This window comes from Polypterus senegalus, chromosome 18 (genome assembly GCF_016835505.1).
Source record: "Polypterus senegalus isolate Bchr_013 chromosome 18, ASM1683550v1, whole genome shotgun sequence".
Classification (NCBI taxonomy): Eukaryota; Metazoa; Chordata; class Cladistia; order Polypteriformes; family Polypteridae; genus Polypterus; species Polypterus senegalus.
Genome location: NC_053171.1, coordinates 10,316,624 through 10,334,900, shown reverse-complemented (window position 1 = coordinate 10,334,900; position 18,277 = coordinate 10,316,624). Strand labels below are relative to the sequence as shown.

Here is an 18,277-nt window from a genome sequence, read left to right as displayed (position 1 = left end):
AATTAGAATAATCTGCTAACTAATGAAAGTTCATTTGTTTTTGTTCCCTTAATTTTACTCTCAAGTTCATTATCAGTGAAGTGCACATGCCACCACATTGCGTGGTCTCATTATACAGGTGGGCATTAGACCGTGCCAACAAATCACCATGCATTCAGCCTGACAAACGATTCAGCTTTACAGCGAGTGACCGGAGTGCGGCTTGTGACCCTGTTTGTGCGGCAAGCCACCCCACCCCACATGCAGTCATGTGCCAAGGCCAGAACGCAGATATCCCACGATGCATCACAATGCTACCGTGACAACTACAGCCTTTCTAAATGATTAAAGAAGGCCTACTGTGTAAAGATTAAAATGGAACGAGCAGGAAAATCAAACCCTGGGAGGAGAAAGAGGGCAAGTGCAAAAAAAGAGAAAAACAAGGTTTCTTCAAGAAATAAAAATCAAGATGCGCAGAGTGAAAAGAAATCCAGGAGGTTGTAAGAATGGATTCAGACTGAACTGAGAAAGAAAGAAAGAAAGAAAGAAAGAAAGAAAGAAAGAAAGAAAGAAAGAAAGAAAGAAAGAAAGAAACTAAATATTGTGTAACTTATTGCAGCATACTTACATTTTTAATACGTTCATTCATTACCTGACTACCTTACTGTTGTCTTAGGCATTATTACTGTGTAACTGCTATACAGTTAAAGTAACAGTGTAGGTAAGCACTTATTACTCTATATCTGACTGTATGCTCACTCTTTTATTTGACGTACAGAGTTAGTATATTGTAATAATACTTAGTTAAACTGCAGGCAGCCAGGGAAATATTGAGTAATTATATTGTAAGTACACTGTAATAATAAAAAGATTTCTTATATACAGTAATAAATGTTACATAACTCTAATGCTTTCAATATGATGAATGAATGCTTCAGTTAATCAACCAACCAGTTAATTTTATTTTATATTACACAATCACAGCCACTTCAATGCAAGTGATTAGTCAATAATAATAATAATAATAATAATAATAATAATAATAAGTAACCACCTTATATTACAGGTGATATGCAACTTTTTCACCAATCAATCAATAAAGAAAGATGCAGACTCATTGTCTAATAAGGTATGCCTGAAAGGAAAAAGCGATGTCACTGATTCTCTGGATTAGAGGGGATTATTCAAGAGCAGATGCTGGAAAATGTGAATCTGTTAACTATGGAAATAAGGAGGACATGTGGTTACCTGACTAAGCTTCTTATTTATGCACTGATATATCTGCAAATCTTTTCTTGTTCCAGGAAATTTAGGATTGATTAATGACTGAATAGATAAAACTGTAATGGTGCTCACAAGTTACATCAGCCAGGAATTCAATCAATCAATCAATCACAATCAACTGGACAGACCTTTAGTTTATAATAAATGATACAAGGCCCACCCTAGTTTTTAGAGGTCATTAATTGAATCAAACATTCAATCATTCATTGAGGAAAGAAAGAAAGAAAGAAAGAAAGAAAGAAAGAAAGAAAGAAAGAAAGAAAGAAATATCCAACTACAGATCTCCGGCCTTTAAGAGCACAGTTCAGCAAGAAATGTAGAATGGATGTACAGTAGATAAAAATCTGCAAAGATGACCAAAAAAAGAAACTCTTTCCAAAACCACAAGAAAAACCTCATACAGGCAAATGTAGTTGCAATAAAAGCAGGGGGTGAAAGTGAAAATCAAAGGTGAGTTGACAGGTCACTGTGGTGCTGCTGCTGCTGCTGCTAAGGTTAAAATTCATTACCCAATTTCCAAAAATCAAATTAATAAAACAGGTGGGGAGCACAAACAAACATACAGAACATAGATAGATAGATAGATAGATAGATAGATAGATAGATAGATAGATAGATAGATAGATAGATAGATAGATAGATGGATAGAACAAGAGGCACAGCTGGTGGGTGAGATGGGGAGGGTTGAATGCCACGATGCCAGAACAGTAAACCTGAAAGTGTTATTCTCAGCTGGTCTGCCTGCCCATGTAATTTTGCCGTCAGTTGGATTCCTGTCTTAGAAAGGAGGAGAAGGTGCGATTAAGAAGGGATAGAAAGGAAAAAAAAAAAGACTGCAAGTGCCCATGCTGAAAAGAATTGGGTGAGAATTCAAAAAGACAAAGCCAATATTGGTTGGAACACTTCCATCATCATTACTTTTTTATTTGTTTTTAGTAAAGGGTTGAAGCTGAACTGCTCTAGACCTTTGGCTCTTCATTGTAGGATGAAGAAGCACACTAAGACCCTTGTTTTGTGTCGTCTGTGCACTGAGCTGTGCAGTGAGCCAGAGAACACCATGAGTGTGTGAGGCCTTATGAAAATGCATTCTGTACACATTCTTTAGCCAAAGACTTTGTTCTGTTTGACATTCAGGGATCCCTTTTCAGAGATAAAGTTGAAACATTGCGGAGGTTTGTGCTATTTAAAAGATACATATTGCATTTATTTTCAAACTAATATTTAATTGGCCTACTGCATATTGTACCCATAATGTTACAGCCTAATTACATTTAAGGTACTTTTGAAAATAATTAATTTGTCTTCATTCAGTTGCTTAGATTTTAAATAACTATTTCTATATTATTTAGCTATATTTTCATGTTTATAATGTACTTTTTATACAGCATTTGTAAATACTAGATAGCACACTGCTCTCATTGGTGCGAATACACTTAATAAGAATCAATTACATGTAATTGAACTGAACATTTTGAAAGCACCTATACAATAATTCCTACATTATCTTCGCTGCCCACCTTCCCTCTCCTTCACCAAATTAAAGCACTCACCGTGCCCGCGGGTGCCGTGTTCTCGACACTCTGCTCTGCCAGTGGTGGCTGTGGTGGCTGATAGACTCTCAGAGCATGATCTTGGAACTCTGCCCCGGTGACGGCAGGGTGTGCAGCACTAAACTCCAGTGGGATTCGGCCTGTGGCGGGTGGTGGGGGCTGTGTGGGAGGGTAAGCTGGAGGTGGCCCATACGCTTGTGTCAGGGCAGGGTCAGCAGCTGTAGAGCCTCCATCCTGTGCTGGGGCACCCTGAAAAAAGAGAAAAAGAAGATACAAAGGCAATATGGACATGTTTCTCTCTCCGTACACATTTTTTTATATATCATTTGCAATTTTCATTTTTTATTCTGTCAGCCTCAGAAGTGTCTAACAGCTGCTATTCTGGACAGGAGTTTGGTCTATCAAAATCCATCATGCTGACACTCAATTATACAGGACTAATTTAGAGTTGGCAGCCAAACTAACACCACACCTTTGGAGTGTACATATATGAACACAGCTGGAACAAACACTCAATGAACAAAGAGGCTAGACTCAGTATGATAGATAGATAGATAGATAGATAGATAGATAGATAGATAGATAGATAGATAGATAGATAGATAGATAGATAGATAGATATGAAACATGCTATATAAACACAAGTCATGATAGAAGGGATAATGGAAATTGCATTAGACTTCTCTGCTTACAGTATCCCTTGACATTTCATATCTGATTTATAATCTGAAGTATTCTCTTACTCAACTATGCAAATTTGTCTTTGAGTAATTTAATTGTAACCCACAACTTCATTTCTTGTTTCCAAATTCACAAAATGGTTTCCTCTACCTCATCTTGAACCTGGACTCTGTCAGTTTTCTAGATATATAATGTAACCTAACAATGCAAACAAACAATAAGCAGTTGTTTAGCAAAGTGATTTTGATGGAAGGTGCTGCATATGACTTTTCTCATCATAAGAGAAGTTTTCACCTTGTGATTTGTAATCATATATGGGAATGGGACTTTACTCTGTAAACAGTTCTACCAGGATGGTGGGATGCCTATCATAGTAAATTTCCATGAAAACTACTCTGCTCATTGATTGCACAGCATTACAAAATACATTGAGGATGGTATGTGTACTCACATTAGAAAATACTGTAGCCCCCATTGTTTGATCATTTTAAATCTACCTGTTGCTTGAGAAAACTCACTTACACTTAAATACATTATTGCCGACTTTAATGATAAAATTTGAATCAACATGTCTTGCAGAGAGAACCTGTAAAGTTTTGTGTTTTGGCCACCATAATTTTTTTTTTTGCTTTTCTCACACTAGAGTCATGGTAGCAAATTCTTATAAGGTTTTGACCTGAAACATATTTAAGCCAATTTTTCTAGGATGTTAACTTTGGCTTTTGCCCACACATGATCTCAGCCAGATAAAGATCTAATCAATGCCTAAGATAGTCCATAAGAGGAAATTCAAAAATATGGGATGACACATGTCATATATTGGACTTTGGAGCTCTGAATAGACATCTGTGAAGCATGAAATGAAAAAAGGATTGGATACATAAAGTAAAAGTGAAGTCCTGACACCCCTCACATGGACTTTTCACACTTCTGCCATCCAAGAGAAGATACTGCAGCATCAAAGCCAAATCTGCCAGGCTGAGGAGAGATTTTTACCCCCAAGCTGTTAGACTCCTTAACACCAGGCTGTCCCCTGGGACCTTCCACATGACCTCAACCACCACTAAAAACAGAACTTTAATTCATGAAAACCACTGTCCTGCAAAGATGAGTGTGCATGTAGAAAAGAACTGAAAATCTCATACTGACCTTTAAGGATTTTCTCACTCTTGATATCCTTCTGCTGTGAAACATTCTGACCTGTCATTGTTTACACACGTCTTAAACAACTATTATCATACACTGATAATTTCTGTATTATCTATATCTATTATTTATTATTTATTTATTATATTACATATCTTACACATCAATATTGCTGCTACTTCTTTGTCCTATCTTTGCACAATGCCTTGTCTTGTTTGTGTTTTAATCTTTAATTTTTAAATTTGTAATTCTATTTTTAATTTATTATTTGCATGTCATGTTGTTACACTGTGGACCCTGAGCTTCGCAATTTCGTCTGTCTGTATACTTGTATATGATTGAGATGACAATAAAGTTCACTTTGACTATGACTTTGACTGAGACGGATTTAGAGCCTGTATCAAAGTAACCCGAGTGCAGACATGTAATAAATGACAGAAGGAGACATTGAGGCAGCAGCTCCAGCATCTGTGACCAAGATCACATGACAGTGCTATGGAGGGGACTTTACAGGTATTTTTGGACCCTCCCTGGGGACTCACCAGGGACTTGTGTGCAGTACAGAAATGGCCGGCCTGTCCGCCTGCAGTTACAGCTGGAGGACACAAGAAGACTAATGAGATGACATTCTTTACTTAGATATGCCAGGGGGTCGCATGTGCATTCCAAAATATCACTCGGGATGCCTCTTGTGTGTTTACTACGAAGACTGACATTATATCCATAGATTCTGAAGTAATAATGAACTATTTTTTATTAACGAGCACAAGATAAAAAGAAAGATGGATTATTTTAAATTCTCCTGCTATAGCAGATGCCAAGAAATGTCTGCAAAATTATATTTCTGTTGCATCAGTTGCATACTCTACTGAAGCGATTATCCTCGTCAGTGGCAGGACGTGCTTGACCATATCCATTTTCATTATTTCAGCAGCTGCTGTGCAATGGATCAAACTTCACATTAGTATGCCTAATTAGACATCAGTGTCTAAAATGAATGGAATAAAGAGAGAGGACCTACAAGATGAACTACTAAAAATCTTGAAATTATCCACCATCTGCCCCCAGCCATCGCTGACAGCTCTGTCCAAATGAATAGCAAAGTCATCAAAGCAACACTGGGCACAAGACAGGAACCAGCCATGGACAGGATGCCAGGGCACACACTCACATACAACTACATTGACTTGGAGTTGCCAGCTCATTTTTGGATATGTGTGGAAAGCTAACATAGACAATAGTTTGGGTGGAATTCATGGCTGGGACGCTGCATCTGTTGATGAAGGCAGTAACTTCAATATGGACTTTACCTTTCTACTAATTATATATCTGCCTTACATAACTTCATATTGATTTATTATTTGTTAGCCATTCTTTATTATTCTTACCTAATTTAATTAGTTTTTTCTTTCCTTGCAACTATTTCTTTGACATCTTGTAAAGCACTTTGAGCTACATCCTGTGATGTATGAAAATGTACTATGGAAGTAAATGTCATTGTTGTCCTACACTCAATTGATCTGTTCATCCATAACTGAACCTAAGTGAGTAAGATCGAGGTGACAAGACCTTCATAACCAGGAATGTCTAAATTAGCTCTTAAATGTATTCATAAGAGCAGCTGAATTAAGCAGGTACTGAAAATGGATGCTCAGATGTAATAATGTGGTATGGGATTTACCAATAATGCAATTGTACACTGTTAAGCTGTCTTTAGATTTTCACCATATGTCCCAAGTAGCTGCTCAGTACACTCTAAATTAAAAACCTTTTCTGACTTTTGCGATATTTCCTGCTTGTTACTTTTATGAAATATTAAAAAAGTGTTCTACAACACTTTTTAGGACTCTTTTAAATAATAACTACTGGCATACATGCAAACAATACATGCTAAAAAATGTATGTCACCCTTGATCCATTTTCAAACCTGCTTTTTCAAGGGTTAGAAAGAGAAGGAGCCTATCCTGACAGTATGAACTGCAAGACAGGGACCAACCCACCTTGAGGCATATTCAGACTGAAATATTTTAGATTTGCCAGGTAACATCTGAGGTGAAAAACCCAGGAAGGCACAAGAAGAACAAATAAACTTCACATATTTTCCAGGTGGGATCAAAATTATCAGAACGCTTGTGTAATAAGGCAGCATTAATCATCCTGTAGTCTCACTACTGTGTTATTAAGATCCACCAGTAACACTGCATTAAACACCCACCCCATACTGTAGAAACTGAAAGCCTATAAACATGACGTTTACCTCACATGCTTGCTTATACAGCTGCTTACAATAATCAACACCTCTCCCTTCATTTTCTAACCAACTTATCAAATTCTGGAGAACCAGCCCTGAAAGGGGCCACAGTTCATTAACAAACATAGAAGAAAAAAGTGCAGATTTGCACAGGCAGTAAAGACGTCCAGAATCTGAAGTCAGAGTCGTGCTGATGTGACGTGGTAACACTTACTACCTTACATTATATTTTTGCAGCCAGACATTTTTGCCATCCACTATTTTAGGGGCAGTTTTGCAGGGAGTCAGAGGTAACCCTTTCAGTATATACCCCATTTTGGGATGCAGAGGAAAGTGTGTGTTGAGAACTAATACATGTTCTCAAAATCCTCAAAGACATCGATAAAGCAGAACTAGCAGAATGCTTTCAACTTAAGAGTGAATGACACACTCAAGGCCTGTAGTGGAAATTAAAGGACATTGCATTTAGGACTGAAGCCAGGAAGCTCTTCTTTATTCAAAGAATTGGTGGATTCTGGAACAATCTAATAATAATAATTAATGATAATTCTTTGCATTTATATAGTGAGACATATGGTTGGAGCAGACACGTTGAAAACCTTTAAGAAGTTAACTGGATGAGATTTTGGGGCAGCTTAGCTATGAGTTGAATGGAATCCTCTCATTTTTTTCAAATTTCTTATGTTTTTTTGATGCCTGTCCTTCACGGGGCACACTCAGTGACATTGAGACAACTTAGTGATGCCAGTTAAACTAATACCCACAATATACTTTCTGGGGATGTACAGCAATTGAATTCAAATGAATGCAGTTCATTTGTCATGATTCCATGCACATATTTGAGCCACAGAAAATCGCTGTTGGTCCTAAAACCTGTTTTCTGGTTATGGGCACTATGCCCAACCAACATGTAATTAGGAAACTGCATATCTTCCCCACGCTATAAAGGCTAGGCACTCTTAAGCAGACCCCCGTGACCCTGTGTTAGGATATAGCGGGTTAGGGAAAATGACTGACCGACTGACTCTTAGAATTCTTATTCAGTCTGAAAGCTGCTTCTGTGTATGATTTTTTTTAAACCTGCCTAATCACTTCCCTTTAAAACTTCTGGGCCCTCGTTTTTTGCACAGTTCTCAACAGACGTGTGACCCCCTGTGCAAGTGACTTTTCAGACTTTTCAGCACAATGATCCCTATTACACTTCATAAGCTAAACAAAAACACAATACAAGACACAATGCATCCATCCTGAATATGTCACTTATCCTGTTTCTTGTTCATCCTTAAAAAATGTAAAAACAATAACAACCTATTCAGATCGTATATTTTCAATAATATCTATGCTTTGCTTCAACTTAAGCAAAAAGTATATTAAAACATTTACTAAATATAATGATTTTATAAGTTGCCTCAGGTGAAGGTATCTGCCAAATAACACTTTATAATAAAAACTACAGGAATAATAAAAATGAAAAGCTCCAAGAGGTGCCCATGCTTCAAGTCCTACCTCCTCTCCGCGGCCCACACTGTCACCACTGGAGGGTGCCTCTCACCTCAGGTGCCACTGACTGAGCTGTAGGTTTCCTGGACCCTACATATACACGGCTTGAGCCAATTACAGTGCAGTGGGAGGGGCCAAGCAGTGGATCTGGGTGACCTCTGTCTCCTTGTCCCCCACACCAGATCGAAGCTGTTTTTTTTTTTTTTTCACCACTTGCTCACTATCTCCTAAGTGGCTTAAAAAAAAGAAGCAGAACAAATTTTTGTAGTTGTCCTCATTGTTGGTGGGGGGTGGGGGTTAAATTTAGTAATGCCCAGCTGCTTGTCTATGACAAGTGCTTTTACAAGTGACTGTGGCAGACAGCTGACACCTAAGTGATAGGGTTGTGGGGGTAGGGACTGAAATAAGAGAAAGGGATTAAGGAGAAAGAAAGGATGGAAGAAAAAAATAAAGAAGGAAAAATGGCAACATAGGCTCTCTCACATGCTGGCCTGCCAATCCTCCCAAATGTCACCAATGTCGCTTTGAACCCTGGTAAGGCTATAGCTTGTTGAGACAAGACGAATTAAAACAGAAGCCTGACGGAAATAGTACTAGTAAGAATTTAGTAAACACCTCCTCCAGTTACATAGGGACTAATGAGCTACTGGGAGTGCGGAAATGATGGCAACCCTACTGGGCCAGAGCTGGTGAAGTGACACCCGAAAGTACGTCATCAGCAACCTGGAACATAGCCTCAGTAATAATGTTAAAGATCAGTAAATTCAAAGCACATCTACGGCCAATTTAACCAGCAAAAAAGTCAAATGCTATTGATTTACAAGGGGATTGGCATAAAAGTATGGTAAAGTTGGTATTTCTAATCAAATTTAGGGGTGTATTATTTATTATTATTTATTTATTTAGCAGGCACCTTCATCCAAGGCGATTTGCAAGCAAGTTATAATACATACAAGAATGACTAGAAAGTGTGAACATCAAAAGCACCAGAGAATGAGAAAGAAAAGTAAGCAAGAGTGAGCAGAACTACTACTGTATGATTATAACTGTATAAGAAGAAAGAGAAAATGGAACTAGAGTAGACAGTACAGCTCTGTGAACAGTGAAAATGAACTGACGTACCCTCAAGTGAGGAGGAAAAGGTTAGAGTTTGGGGGTTAAAGGGAAGAACAAAACCCAGGCAGATGAAGGCATGTTTGATATGTGTGCTATCACTGTGTAAAAGTGTGATGTGATGGTAGTGACATGAATACTGCTTTTCACATGGCATCAATGAAATCTTGCTGGGCTGAAAGGGTTAAATATAAAAATGGAAAAAAATAAGAAGATGGGGGTCTTGATTGAAATAACCTATCTACCTATCTATCTATCTATTATATAGTGCCTTTCACATCTATCTATCTATCTATCTATTCAATACAGCCCCTTTATTTTTCTTATCTATTTATCTGTCTATCTACAGTGCCTTTAGAAAGTTTTAAACCTTTTGGAGGTCATGATTATACAACATTGATTTACAGTGGATTTAATTTGACTTTTTGGCACCGATTAACAGAAAAAGGCTTTAATTTCAAAGTGAAAACAGATTCTTGCAAGGTGGTCTAAATTAATTACAAATATAAAACACAAAATAATCAATCTCATACATATTCCTCCCTTTCAAGTCAGTATTTAGTAAATACACCTTTAGCCGACATGACAGCTTTCAGTGCACAGTTCTGTCACTGTCTATCATTTTATACTGTAGTTTAAAGTGTGTTCTTTGCACAACTGCTCAAGCTCTGTCACACTGCATGTTGATTAAGACTCCTCAGCCTTTTTCAAGTCCATCCACAGCTTCTTAATTGGATTTTGATCTGGGCTCTCACATGGCCACTCCAGAACATTAACTTTATTGTTTTGGAGCCATTCCTGTGTAGCATTGGCTTTATGCTTGAGGCTGTTGTCTTGCTGGGAAACAAGTCATCTTCCAAGGCACAGTTTTCTTGCAAACTACATCAGGTTTTCCTTTAGAATTTCCTTGTATTTATTTCACAGCATTGATATTACACTTACAAGCCTTCTTAGGGCCCACTGCAGAGAAGCAGCCCTATGCCTCACGGTGATGCTATCACCAAGTTTTTGATAATGTGCAGTGTTCAAACATGACCTTTTTTGTCTAATGACAATTTTGGACTTAACAGACTATAGAACCTTCTTCAAACTGATTTCAGAGTCTCCCATGTACCTGTCTGCTGAGATGCCATATGCATTTTTTAGCAGTAGGTTTCTCTTTGCTGCTCGCCCTAACACTGTGACTGGTGAAGCACTTGGGGCACAGATGTTGTCTGCACAGTCTCTTCCAATGTCACCTGAGCTCTTTCAGATCTTCATCACTAGCCTTCTAACACAATCATTCATTTTTTGTAGTCGACCTTCTCCAGGCCGATTTGCAGCTTTGCCTTACTCTTTCCATTTCTTACTGATTGATTTAAATGTATTCTGAGCAGATTTTCAGCAACTTGGAGATTTTCTTGTCTTCCCTGACTTGTGCTTTTCAATCACCTTTTCATGGAGTTGCTTTGTATGTTCTTTTGTCTTCATTGTGTACATTAGGCCACTGTCTCACCACAAGTTGTCCCTTTCACATTCAACTGCATTCATACAACGATCAATTGAAACTCAGACAGGTGACCTTCATTGAACTAATTCTGGGATGTCTGAAAACAATTAGCTGCACGAGTGATGATTTAGAGGTGTAATCAATTTGTTTGTGCTTTATATCTGTAATTAATTAAGACCACTTTGTAAAGATCGGTTTTCACTTTGACCTTAAAAGTGTTTTTCTGTTGATTAGTTTCAAAAAAGCCATATTGAATACACTCTTAGTCAATGTTGTATCACAATAAAATGTGAAAAGGTCCAAGGAGGTGAATACATTTTATAGGCAGTCTCTCTATTCCAATTATAGAGTCACTTTACCTCTAAAAGTCTAATTAATTGAAAATGTCTCATAAAGCATCTTGGAACTTCAGTATAAAGCTCTGTCATTGTGGTTATGTGTATAGCACATGGTTGAGTGCTCTGGGACTCAGACTGACCTACACTTTCTTTCACCCTATGGCTGATTCAGCTGTGCACATCACTGCAGCCCACCCTCACTGTTGTCCAGCTAGGTGGCCTGATCAAGCCATAAAACAACGTCTTAATGACGGCCCAATAACAGCCTGCTGTGCTGTCTTTGTTCACGGGTGTGTTGTACTGGATAGCCCACCTACAGTATTTGTAATGCATTGATCATATTTCATATATTGTAGCAAATTAATAAGAAAAACCTGTAAATATGAGCCATTTTATTACCCTTTGCCTATAAATGATTGAAGGGAAGATTTTCTTAAATGGAAAAAAAAAAAGCCTCACTCTTCACCTTACCAATATCAGTGATTACTGCATACCTCTCTCATTACAGAGTATGGAAAAATTAGAATGGACTCTGGACACATTAGAGAGATAAAAAAATCGTGGCCATGCTCAGCCATTTGCGGCCTGAGACTCCACTCCATTGTGTTTCAGATTTGCTAATCTCACATTCAAATCATGAATTACTAACTGTATTGTAACAATAGCTGTTTTGTATGATTATTATGATCTACATGTTATTTGTTCAATTGTTCTGTTCTGTATATTGTATTGTATTGTCCCCATGCTTTTGACACCCACTGCACGCCCAACCTACCTGAAAGGGGTCTCTCTTTGAACTGCCTTTCCTGAAGTTTCTTCCATTTTTCCCTAGAAGGTTTTTTTGGGAGTTTTTCCTTGACTTTTCAGAGAGTCAAGGCTGGGCCTGTTAAAGCCCATTGCGGCACTTCCTGTGTGATTTTGGTCTATACAGAAATAAACTGTATTGTAACTGAATTGTATTTGTCTATTTTATTGAGTATCTTTACTTCATTGTGTTTTTATTGGGAATTTTTGCGCCTGTGATTGCAGGCTCCACTTGTTGTCTCGGCATTTCATTGCCATTTCATTTTTGTTAAATGTGCATTAGTCTGTGTAAAGGCTGATTTATACTTCTGTGTCAAACCTACATAGCCTACAAACACCATCGAAAACAGTTTATACTTCTGCGTCGAGCTGCCCTGCAGGCACGTGCCTCAACACTAGTCGGCAATGTTTGTAGCATGCAAAAAAGCAAATGATACATTAAAATGCAGGCAGTTTTTGCAGTCCAGTATCACCGCTCCTCTTGCTAAATATTTTATTCCATAGGCAGACATATTTGTCCCTCATATCTTTGCACTTTTTCATACATTCGAAAACTTCTGAACTGATTTTAGCTGATATTTTGCACCATGAATTACCAATCTTCTTGTTGTCTTTGTAGTGTTGTGATGCTGTATCATATAAATGTGTATCTTTTCTAACTTCTTCAACAAGTCTTCTCTTGCTGTGCTCCATATTTACTTCAGAATAGCAAAACATGAAAGGAAATGAGTGTCAGGAAATACACATTCACCAACCTGGCCAATCAGATTCATAGGGGTTTGTGTAGGGTCCTTGTCAATACAATGTGTAATCACATTTTGGGGACATGTCGTAGCTACACTGTAGAATACATGGGCTATGGTGTAACTACTGCATAAGCTTGCCTCAGAAGTTTAATATATGCCTTAAGTGAGTATGCCCTGGTACCCCAGGTTTTCTACGGTCCCACAATTAAACAACCACATCTACAAAATGGATGGTGATGCAGAAAATATAAAAAAATGTATTTTTAAAATTGTTAACCTCTGCACATTAGAAAAGTATTGTAAGCAAATGAGAAAAGTAGATGCAATATTTTACTAAGTATTAAGTTATAAGATATATAAGATATAATTCTGCATGAGCTAGAAACTACCAATAGCTCATTAAGACAAAGAATAGATGTGCAGGATAGTTGGAGAAGGATGTGCCCCTCGCTTAGAGAGAGAATGTGAACTCTTTGGCTGTAAATAATGGTAGTAAGCGTCAAGCTAGTAGGGAGTAAGGAGAGGTCTTGTCAAACAGAAATGATGGACAGAGAGGGTTTTGACACCTCCTTAGCTAAGAAATATTGGTAGAATTAATTAGAGGCAAAATTTGAGCAGTGAAATGATAGGAGTCATATGAGGATGAATAATGACTTGTATGATAAAAATTGTAATACATGTAAGAGATGCCTAAGGCTCATGTCTCAAGTCATCTGAATGCACCATACAATAAATCTTGATTCTGCTGCCTGTTCTGAGGCTCCTAGTGATTTCTTTGGGGCTGAGTGTGCCTGTGCTGCCTAACCTGCAACATAATCTGCCAAATTCTGTCCTTGTAACCTAAAAGTAACTAGTGTGCAATTTTTACAGCTTATAAATATGTAAATGCCATCCAGTTAGCACTTCCACTTGATTTCTGGTTATTTTTCTCAACCGATATCCTTCAATATTTGGTTAATTTTCTCAACTTAGAGCCTTGCACATTTGAATTTAACAATTTTAAAGAAGTCACTGTTAATTTACATTTTCTATAACTGGAAAAATTGTTCATTGTGTTGGGACAGATTTCAACTTCTACAACCATAAAATGTATTAAGTGAGTTTATAAAATGGATGGTTAGACTAATAAACAGGCATTTTTCTTGTTATTCATTGTTCTTTTGAGTTATAATCGTGAGAGTTTTGTAAAGCAACTTGTAATACTATGCTCAGTGTAAAAGACACTGAAAAACTGTAGCTAATATTACAATATTTTCAGACCTGCTTGGTTTACTTTAGGATCTCAGGAGGGGCTAGAATCACCCAAGGAGCATTAAATACAAACTAGGAAACTTCTCTGGATCTGGGGACAATCCAAAATAAAAAATCAGTCCTCTCTTTATTTTCACATTTTAATATGTTATATGAACCAGCCAGACTACCGTATTCTCAGCAACTTATTGTAGCTCTGTCTGGTAACTCCCATGTCCTGGAATGTGAGTGCCCGTGAAACACTGATGCATGAAATAGCCGCAGCATTGAGAAACATATACACAAAACAACAGCAATTGTGACATTGCTCAAGGAATGCTAAAAATGAAAATTAACCAATTCAGTGAATAAAAATAGTGCATTATTTGTACAGTCCTGACAAAGGGAGCCAGTGGTCTTGTTTTGGGGGAAAAATAAGAAGAGTCATCTGGACAGAGAAGAGGTTAATTCATTGAAGTTTAAGAAATCACCCACCAAAACAGAGGAGAACTTAAAGGTAGCCACGCCCCTTAGTGATGCCTTAAGTCATTGTAACAAAAATCCGACATGGAGATACAAGAACATTATAACTGTCATCAACGTCATCATTAAACAACATCTAGACAATAAAAATAAATACAAATAAAAGATGACAATAAAAAGGCTTTGTAGTTAGATTGAATAAGATTTATATTATTTATTATATAACTAGTTACGCTTACCTAGATTATAAGGACTATTATGATTTTTTTCTTTGTCTGGCCCCTCCCCCTTTACCATTATGCCTTTGAAAATTCTATTAAGAATACAAATCAAAGGACAATGACTCTAATGATCATTAAGGAACACAAGCCACCCACCATCAAGTCAAAGTCACATTGCTGGAAGAGGATGAAGATTGTCTGACTGCTAGAATTTTATACAGTATGTGGACTTTTCAAAATTGAAGGAATCCTTGCTTTCCCAAGTGAAACAGTCAACATGGTGCTTGCCCCTGTCCCTACCATAAAGTAAAGTTAGGAAAGAGAAGCACAAATACAGTACGAGGTGCTGATAAGATTGCAGTATTATAGAACAGAACAATCCTGAGTTCTCCAGCCTACTCAGTCCAGCGTGGGGTTGTTGGATTGGCAGGGCCTTTGTAGGCCCTACTCACATAGGACCAGACAACCTGACATTTTTCATAATGTTATAGGAGTCAGGTCAGGTCAGGATGGAAAGTATGCACTAGTACAGTGTGTTGCCATGCCCACCACCTGACTAAACAACTAGGGATCCTGGTTGGAAACCCCCCAGGCAGACACTCGGTCCACTCCCACCCTCCGGTAATGACCATCTATCTGCCGCAACAAGGTGTTACTTGGACTTCACTTTGGCCTGTTCCAGCCACTTGGGCCCTCAACAATGAAGATCCTGTGAGCCAGATTATTCTTTGGGAATCGGGCCACATGGCTGTTGTGCCGTAACTGACGCTTCCTCAAAATGCAGGTAATGTGCCTCATTCGAGACTTCATGAGCAACCACTCATTCAAAGCAAAGTCAAATCAGCAGTACCCAAGGATTCGCTCAAGAGACACAATACTGAACAAGTCCAGTCTTCATCTAAGGTCACTGGAAAGCATCCATGTCTTAAAACCATATAGAAAGACAGGAAACACCAGGACTCTAAAGACTTGGACCTTTGTCCTTTTGCATAGATATTGAGAGCGCCACACACCCTTTTCCAGCGACTTCATGACCCCCCATGCTGTCCCAATCCGTCTACTGTTCATAGGAAGAGTCACCAAAGACATGAATGTCACTGCCGAGGTAAGTAAACCTCTCAAGAAGGTTGACACTCTCTCTGCAGACAGACACGCTGCTGATGGTTGTGCCTAAGGGGTCATTAAAGGCCTGATATTGTTTTTTATCAGGACACATAAGCTCAGACACTCAGACTCCTCGCTCAGTCTCTCAAGAGCCCCAATCAGAGCCTCCATTGACTGTGAGCAGATCACAGCATCGTTGGCAAAGTCAAAATCAGTGAATCTTACTTCACTAACAGGTGCCTCTCAGCCACTGGACCCCATAACCTTGTCCAACACCCAGTCCATGCAAACATTGAACAGAGTAGGAGCAGAACAGACCCCTGACAAACCCCCTGAATCAACTTGGAAAAACACAGAGGGTCTGCCTCCACTCTGCACAGCACTCACAGTGCCAGCGTACAGACAGGCCATGATATCCAGCAACCTCAAGGGGATCCAGCGAAATCTCAGAATGTCCCACAGGGCAGCTCGATCAACTGAGTTGAATGCTTTACGAAAATTGACAAAGGCTACAAAGAAACTCTACTGATATTCGCGTTTGCACTCCATGAAAACCCTAAGTGCCAGGATGCGGTCGATGGTAGACTTCTTAGGCGTAAAACCAGACATCTCCCGTCGCTGGTAGGTGAACAAGTGATCATGGATCCTATTGAGGATGACCATAGCAAGGACCTTACCTGGCATTGAAAGCAGTGTTATCTACCTGTAGTTGCCGCAATCTAGGCGATCACCCTTCCTTTTCCAGATAGGGACAACAAGTCCCATTTTCCAGTCAATTGGGATGACACCTGTCTCCCAAATGGAAGCAAAGATTGTTTGCAATGCCAGAAAGACAGCCTTACCATCAAGCCTGGATAAGATCATCCCAGATACCACAGATTCCTACCGCCTTCCCTACCCTCAGCTGAGCAATCTCAGTGAGATTAGGGGGTTCACAGCTAATTGGAGGATCAGGCTCAAGAACCACGGACCCAAAGATATCCAACATCCTTGCCAGAGGATTAGATTTAAACAGTTGCTCAAAGTAGCCAGCCCAGTGGGTCACAACTGCAGTGCCATCCGCAAGGACCGTTCCATCAGAGAACTCAGAGAAAAATAGAAGAGGGAATGGGGAGAATGCAAATGTCAGACTGACAATGACCAGGCTTTCAAACCCAAGATGATGGATCCATGAGTCAGCAGTTTCAAACACTGTACCACTGAGCCACTCTATTGTAGAATGCCAAAGGTTGATTTGTGGCTCCCATTGTGAACTGAATCAGTTAATTTAGATGTAAACAAAGCAGAAGTCAAGGGCAAAAAAAACAAATAGTCAAAGGAAAAATTGACACTACAGGGGCAACAAGTATCTTCAGCAACTGACAAACAGGTCAAAGTGAACTTGTTCTCAGTTAGTAACAGCATATTGATTCAAGTTAACAAATTCCTAGACATCAGCAAAAATGCACTAAAAAAGAGAAATATCTACCAAAAGACACTGATCCAATGCTGCACTTGATAACCCCACATTCAAGGTACTGTGCTGGACACCCTGAGATGATAACTAAAGGCAATTAAGAAGATGCCCTGAAAATGGACTCTATGCTGTTACTAAATCAGACACCTTCTCCCCACTGCTTTTTCAGGGCTCATTTGTACTCTCATTCCTTACTAACTGATTAAAAGTGATTCACATCAAATCAAATCAAATCAAATTTTGTGGTAAAATACTTAATTACTGAACTCTGTGCATTTAGAAAGAATACAAAAGGGCATAATAAATGACTTTATAAATATCAACATCATTAATAGAACTATAAATATGCGGTAAATAATAAATAATAGCTAAATAAATAACTTAATAACTGAAGTTAACTACATTAACGATTCCCCGACAGTGACAATTTCCATTTTACTTGCAGCTGCTGAGGTCCACACCTCTGAATTCCTGCCTGTCATGTCTGGGACAGTTATCGCTAACAGGTGGATGCTACTGAAGAGAACATAAAGATCTGTGATATCTGGAAACACATAGGCACAATAAAACCATGTAAGGACGTCATTTATACCTGACATGGCAAGTAAAGTGTCCCTGACAGTGGCGATGATGATGACCAGATGTTTTTTTATGTATCTAAGACTCTTGTTTTTATCAGTAGTGGCTCAGGCTGTTCTTTCTCGACAGTCTATAAATTCACGTCGGTCTCCTTAAGTGTTCCCTCTGTTCCCTCAACACCCTCTGCCTTAAATCCCCTCTGACGTCACAGTGCCACTCCAGGGTTTTACCGTACAAGGTGACGCTTGGCTGCAGTCAGCCTAAGATTAGATAATGGAGGGGACAAAAAAAGCACAACACTCTCACTTATACTTATTCTGTCT

At 38.7% G+C, this 18,277-nt stretch overlaps 1 protein-coding gene across 2 annotated transcripts in view; it reads right to left on the bottom strand.

The window, feature by feature from the left end:
- Positions 1–18,277, bottom strand: part of rbfox1l (RNA binding fox-1 homolog 1, like) — a 45,164-nt gene that overhangs the window by 13,140 nt on the left and 13,747 nt on the right. For both annotated transcript variants that reach the window (XM_039741258.1, XM_039741257.1), the window contains exon 2: positions 2,814–3,062. In XM_039741258.1, the coding sequence (XP_039597192.1) occupies positions 2,814–3,062 (249 nt within the window). The remainder of the gene's footprint in view (positions 1–2,813; positions 3,063–18,277) is intronic.